Source organism: Danio rerio, chromosome 22 (genome assembly GCF_049306965.1).
Source record: "Danio rerio strain Tuebingen ecotype United States chromosome 22, GRCz12tu, whole genome shotgun sequence".
Taxonomy (NCBI): Eukaryota; Metazoa; Chordata; class Actinopteri; order Cypriniformes; family Danionidae; genus Danio; species Danio rerio.
This window is the reverse complement of record NC_133197.1, coordinates 38,818,545-38,825,363: the sequence shown is the minus strand read 5'-3', so window position 1 is coordinate 38,825,363 and position 6,819 is coordinate 38,818,545. Positions and strand designations below refer to the sequence as shown.

At 38.6% G+C, this 6,819-nt stretch overlaps 1 protein-coding gene across 2 annotated transcripts in view; it reads left to right on the top strand.

Annotated features, from left to right (window-relative positions):
- Nucleotides 1-6,819, top strand: part of LOC100001620 (aminoacylase-1A) — a 35,630-nt gene that overhangs the window by 19,566 nt on the left and 9,245 nt on the right. The window contains exons 1-5 of one of the 2 annotated variants that reach the window (XM_001922554.7): nt 1,875-1,904; nt 3,904-4,047; nt 4,730-4,794; nt 6,466-6,570; nt 6,643-6,737. In XM_001922554.7, the coding sequence (XP_001922589.1) occupies nt 3,918-4,047; nt 4,730-4,794; nt 6,466-6,570; nt 6,643-6,737 (395 nt within the window). In that variant the 5' untranslated portion in view covers nt 1,875-1,904; nt 3,904-3,917. Of the gene's footprint in view, nt 1-1,874; nt 1,905-3,903; nt 4,048-4,729; nt 4,795-6,465; nt 6,571-6,642; nt 6,738-6,819 lie in introns of those variants that run through there. The other variant, XM_068216490.2, reaches the window with a different exon arrangement.

The window sequence follows — 6,819 nt, the reverse complement described above, 5'->3', positions numbered from 1 at the left end:
TCTGGGCTAGGTCTCTTACTGTAGTTTGTGCCTACCGGCCAAACACCAGTGCAGAGTACCCGGCTCTCTTGGAGTCCTTGGGAGGGGTTGCTTAAAGGTGCTCAGACTGAGGACTCTGTTGTTCTACTGGGGGACTTCAATGCCCACGTGGGTAATGACAGGGATACATGAAGAGGTGTAATTGGGTGGAACGGCCTCCATGATCTGAATCCGAGTGGTGTTCAGTTGTTGTTCTTCTTTTTGGTGGTTGTATCATCAGATCTTCCGACCGTATGTCTTGGACACTCGAGTAAAGAGAGGGGCAGAGCTGTCAACTGATCACCTCCTGGTGTGAATTGGATCAGCTGTCAGAGGGGAAAGCCGGACAGACTTGGCAGGCCCAAAAGTACACTGCTGAAAAAAACAGCTTAAACCAACCTAAGCTGGTTGCCTGGTTTTAGCTGGTCAACCAGGCTGGTTTTAGAGGGGGTTTGGCCACTTCCAGGCTGGTTTCCAGCCATTTCCAGCCTGGTTTTAGCTGGTCAGGCTGGAAAATGACCAGCCTAAACCAACTAAAACCAGCTTGACCAGCCTGGTTTAAGTTGGACATAGCTGGTTTTGGCTGGGCTCCCAGCCTGGCTAGGCTGGTCAAGCTGGTTTCAGCTGGTCATCTCCCAGCCTGACCAAACCAGCCTGGAAATGGCCAAAACCCCTCTAAAACCAGCCTAGTTGACCAGCTAAAACCAGCCAACCAGCCTAGGCTGGTTTAAGCTGTTTGTTTCAGTAGGGTGTTGTGAGGGTCATCCGGGAATGTCTGGCAGAACCACAAGACGGAGGAATTATCAACTTTCACCTCCGGAAGAAATTTGACTAAATCCCCAGGGAGGCTGGAGACATTGAGAGAGAGTGGTCCATGTTCTCCAACTCCATTGTTGACGCAGTCATGAGCAGCAGTGCATGCAAGGCCTGTGGTGCCTATTGTGGCCCAGTGGTGGACACCGGAAGTAAGGGATGCAGTCAAGCTGAAGAAGGAGTCCTACCAGGCTTGGCTGACCTGTAGAACTCCCAAGGCAGCTGATGGGTACCGACAGGCCAAGCATATTGCAGACAAAAACAAATACTCAGGCCTGGGAAGAGTTTGGGTAGACCAAGGAGGAAGACTACTGGTCGAGATTCTGGCAAACCATCTAGTGCCTTAGGAGGGGAAAGCAGTTCCACACCCACTGTTCACAGAGCTTTCACAATTTTACTCTTCATTTCAAATGCAAGTATAATCTTTACAACATTGATGCTGTAAAAGGAACCGTATAAAATGGAAAAAAGACACATTAACCGTTCACCGAAAGTTAATCAGTTTGGGAGGAAACACTAGTTCCGCATATACCCTATTAACAGTCTAGTTCTAAGATAATTAGACTAAATACACTGCTTGAAGTTGAAATAAGTGTTATAGGCTAATACTTTTTTATAGACTTTTTTTCTTCCCTAAAGTCCAGGTATTTTTTTTTTCAAGAACTCTTACCAAGTTTAATTATCCTACTGCACTGGCAGATAAACTGACTGGTTTCTAAACTGTATTATCTTAAATAATTCATTCATTCAGTGTATTTAAACATGATTTATTTTGCAGTCCAGCAGTTAGCCTACAGGTATAAATCATTTGTTATAGCCTCTTCAGTCAAAATACAATGCAATTTAGGGTATTCAGACGGTTAATTGAAGTATAATTCTGAAATATATCATGTCATACTCATTAACGTAACATGAAAGTATCTTCATAGAAAGAATCATTTAGACTTTTCCCTCCCTTTTCACATTGTATTTCGCTTACTTTGACCAGTCCGGTAGATGGCGGAAGTGCACCTTTATTTTGAAAGCCGCCATGAAGCATCAGTAGAAGAAGAAATAAACATTCATAAATGCAGGTGAGTGCAACAAATGCTGAGCTGCAGACAAGTCGTTTATTCGTGTGTTATAGATGTATTATTATTATTATTAAGCTCTCGACATCTGTGTTCCTGTCATGTTTACGATTAAAGAGTCGACGTTTTAGTTTAACCGCACTTTAGGTTTGTTTACTTCTGTATACTAGTATAGGAGATGTTTACATGCATTTGACCGGTAGCATTATCTGATGTGTAGGATAAAATGTCAGGACACCAGTGTTTATTAGAAAGCTGTTACGTTTACTGTTATGTCATGGTGAAATAAATGTGCATTTACGTCTGTAAAATGAGTTTAAATGTGTTTAATGCGGTGTTTTAGAGATTAAAAAGCTCGATACTTCAGTTTTCATTGTCAAGTATAGTACAATAATATTAAAGTACTGAGCTTTTCACATTTGTCAAGCATATACGTATATTGTCAAGTATAGTTAAATAATATTAATTACAAGTTACTTTTTAAAACACCTTAAAAGCAAGTCTGCTGAATTAGTATATTTATTAATAGAAAATGCAAATATGTGAGGCTTTTATGAGGATGTTTAAATGTTTTAATATGAATTTGGGTGAATAAATCTCACAAATCGTGCCAACGAAGAGTATATGATATGCATAAGTTATATTTAGTTAAGAAACTGTATTAAAGTATTGAAATTCTATAAAAAAAACACTAATCTATGAAAACAATTCAACATTTTAATATTAAAATGTTTTTAATTATTACTAAACTCAGAGGGTTTAGCTATTTAGTTTGTACTTTGGATGGATTCATTATTAACACAGTTGCTTAATATATTCAGTAAGCAGCCTTTACATTTATAAACAACAGGAAAGCATGAGAGTTGATGCTGTAATCATGATCAAAGGAATTGTATTTGTTAATGTATTTTTGCATAAAACCCTTGAGAAAAAAAGACATTTTGCTCACATATAAAACATAGTAGAGCTTAAAATACACAGTGTCAGTTTTGCAATTACCATACTCGCAAACATAAAACTTGTTATAAATTTATATATTTATTATTTTTTATAAGCTCCTTTTTAAGTTTGAAGTAGTAAATAATGGAAGTAATGAAGAATACTGAAAATAGAATCCATTTGAAATTAATATTTGCAATATTATACATTATACACTCACCGGCCACTTTATTAGGTACACCTTACTGGTACAGGGTTGAACCCACTTTTGCCTTCAGAACTGCCTTAATCATTTGTGGCATAGATTCAACAAGGTACTGGAAATATTACTTTTTTTGCTCCATATTGACATGATAGAGTCCACTTTCACCGTCACCCAAGAGTGATGGTGTGGGGAAGCCCCAGAGAAGCATCCCACCCAGACTGTTGCTTGCGCAGAGTGAAGCATAGGGGTGGATCAGTGATGGTTTGGGGTGCAATATCATTCCCTAATCCCAACACTTGTGCTAGATGAGCGCATCACTCCCAAGGACTACAGAATCATTCTAGAGGACCATATGCACACTATGCTTCAAACACTGTGTCCTGAAGGTGGTGGCGTGTATCAGGATGATAATATACACAGCAAGACTGGTGACAGAGTGGTTTGAACGTGAAAGTGAAGTGGAACATCTCTCATGGCCTGCACAGTCACCCGAACTGGCAGCAAAAGGAGGCCCTGCACTATACTAATGGCCAGGTGTTTCAGTTTCATCGTCCAACCCCTGTATACACAAGCACTTTTTCCTGACATGAGTGGGTTCAATAATGTAAATAGCTTTTTAAATAGGCTTTATGTTATAGCAAACAATATGCTGTTTTATTTGTGTGTGTTAGTTCCTAAGAGTGTGCATTAGCTAATAAGCATTAGTCAATATTAAAGTGCGTTAGTTGTTAAGAGTGTGTAATAATTTATAGCATGTATTATTAGGTAATAAGAGCATGTGTTAGTTATTAAGAGTGCATTAGTGCTTTAATTAATAATAGTGTGTATTAGTTAATAATAGTCGCTGTGCTCCTGCAGGACAGTGGTGCGGGATGCTGCCTGATAAAGATGGACTGAATGGAGGTGGAGGAGTGCAGGACGGCCCCTCAGCTGAAGACCCTTCAGTGACTCTGTTCAGAGAATACCTGCGCTTGAAGACCGTCCATCCAGAGCCAGACTACGGTACCTGACAGAGTCATACACACAGAACAATGAGTGTTTTCCAGCATCTCGCTGCAGGTTTATGACGGCTGATAACCCTTTGGAGTAAATGTTCACTCCTGTGCTGTTTAAAGCCACTTAAACTCTGCGGACCGGGTCCGTGACATCATCGACTTTCGCTTTAAGATTTAAAGGGCTAGCACTGCACCAGACCCCCGTAAGTAGCTTCGTTTGAAAGTGTAGAATCTATATTTTATGCACATATGCATCACTTTGGTTTTTATTCTACTGTACAAAAGTTATTTACACTTAAATACACAGTATTTAATACTGCAGCTGGAAGGGCATCTGCTGCGTAAAAACGTGCTGGATTATTTGGTGGTTCATTCCGCTGTGGCGACCCCGGATTAGTAAAGGGACTAAGCCGACAAGAAAATGAATGAATGAATAATCATGTACACTATCTGAACTAAAGCTAAAAAGGATGTCACCTCGGTGTTACCTTTTGAAAAGATACCTTTAGGTACAATATAGTGCAGTGACAAATGTTCATTAGTTTGGGTGAAAAAAAATCAAAACAGTGTCTGACATTTTCGTCAAAGTAGCTGGATAGAATCAGAAAAGTTGGTTTTGTAGCTCTTCAAGACTGAAAAGAATCACGTCAGGGATCAGTCTAATAACTCAATGTCAATCAATCTTTCAGATGCTGCTCTGAAGTTCCTGGAGCGGATGGCGGATGAGCTCGCTTTACCCATGCAGAAAGTGGAGGTAATGAGTCACTCTAGCATATTACACTAGAAATAATGGTGCTGAACTGTAGTAAATTTGGGTTCTCCAGCTTGTAACATTATCAGAATACTTTTATGCCTCTATATAGAACCCTTTTCATCAGAATCATCCTTTGAAAATGATATCTAGGACCTAAATTAAAACATGTTTTTTAATGAACTGTTTTATTATTATTGTCATTTAACCGGGTTGAAAAAGAGTCGGCAAATAAAGAACCCATTTGATGCTTTGTCAGTTACAAATTTTTAAAAAGGCGGTAAATAAAGAACCCATTTGGTGCTTTGTCAGTTTCAAATTTGAAAAAAGGCGCCAAATAAAGCACCTATTTGGTGTTTTGTCAGTTACAAATTTTTAAAAAGGCGGTAAATAAAGAACCCATTTGGTGCTTTGTCAGTTACAAATTTGAAAGAAGGCGCTAAATAAAGAACCTTTTTGGTTCTTTGTCAGTTACAAATTTGAAGAAGGCGGTAAATAAAGAACCCATTTGGTGCTTTGTCAGTTACAAATTTGAAAGAAGGCAGTAAATAAAGAACCCATTTGGTGCTTTGTCAGTTTCAAATTTGAAAAAAGGCGCCAAATAAAGCACCTATTTGGTGTTTTGTCAGTTACAAATTTTTAAAAAGGCGGTAAATAAAGAACCCATTTGGTGCTTTGTCAGTTACAAATTTGAAAGAAGGCAGTAAATAAAGAACCCATTTGGTGCTTTGTCAGTTACAAATTTTTAAAAAGGCGGTAAATAAAGAACCCATTTGGTGCTTTGTCAGTTACAAATTTGAAAGAAGGCGGTAAATAAAGAACCCATTTGGTGCTTTGTCAGTTACAAATTTTTAATTAAAAAGGCGGTAAATAAAGAACCCATTTGGTGCTTTGTCAGTTACAAATTTGAAAGAAGGCAGTAAATAAAGAACCCATTTGGTGCTTTGTCAGTTACAAATTTGAAAACAGGCGCCAAATAAAGCACCTATTTGGTGTTTTGTCAGTTACAAATTTTTAAAAAGGCGGTAAATAAAGAACCCATTTGGTGCTTTGTCAGTTACAAATTTGAAAGAAGGCGCTAAATAAAGAACCCATTTGGTGCTTTGTCAGTTACAAATTTGAAAGAAGGCGCTAAATAAAGAACCTTTTTGGTTCTTTGTCAGTTACAAATTTGAAGAAGGCGGTAAATAAAGAACCCATTTGGTGCTTTGTCAGTTACAAATTTGAAAGAAGGCGGTAAATAAAGAACCCATTTGGTGCTTTGTCAGTTACAAATTTGAAAAAAGGGGTAAATAACGAACCTTTTTGGTGCTTTGTCAGTTACAAATTTGAAAAAAGGCGCCAAATAAAGCACCTATTTGGTGTTTTGTCAGTTACAAATTTGAAAGAAGGCTGTAAATAAAGAACCCATTTGGTGCTTTGTCAGTTACAAATTTAAAAAAAGGCACTAAATAAAGAACCCATGAGCTGCTTTGTCAGTTACATATTTAAAACACAAAAAGGCGGGAAATAAAGAAATCTAAACTCACAGAAATAACGGCATAATTTCAGCATAAAGCAGTTCTTTGTGAAAATACAGTTTTAAATCGAGCTGTTACTAAGTGCAGAGAACCTTTTAATACTCATCTATTTTAGCGTGTCCATCTTGTTCTTGTTCACACAATAATCTCTCAGGTGTGTCCCGGTCGAGTGGTTGCCATCATCTCCTGGATCGGCTCAAGGCCGGAGCTCAAGTCTGTGGTGCTGAACTCACACACTGATGTGGTTCCTGTGTATGAGGTAAAGCTGAAACACATCCGTCTCTGCACTGATTAACAACACGTCACATCACTGTCTGTGCCTCTTCTGCAGGAGCACTGGAAACATCATCCATTCGCTGCTGTGAAAGATGCGGACGGCAACATCTACGCCAGAGGAGCTCAGGATATGAAATCCGTCACCATACAGTGAGTTTAACGGCAATACTGTTTGCTTTAAGCAATTGTGATATTTAGTTCTGATAAATTACAGATCATATAGCAAGTGTTC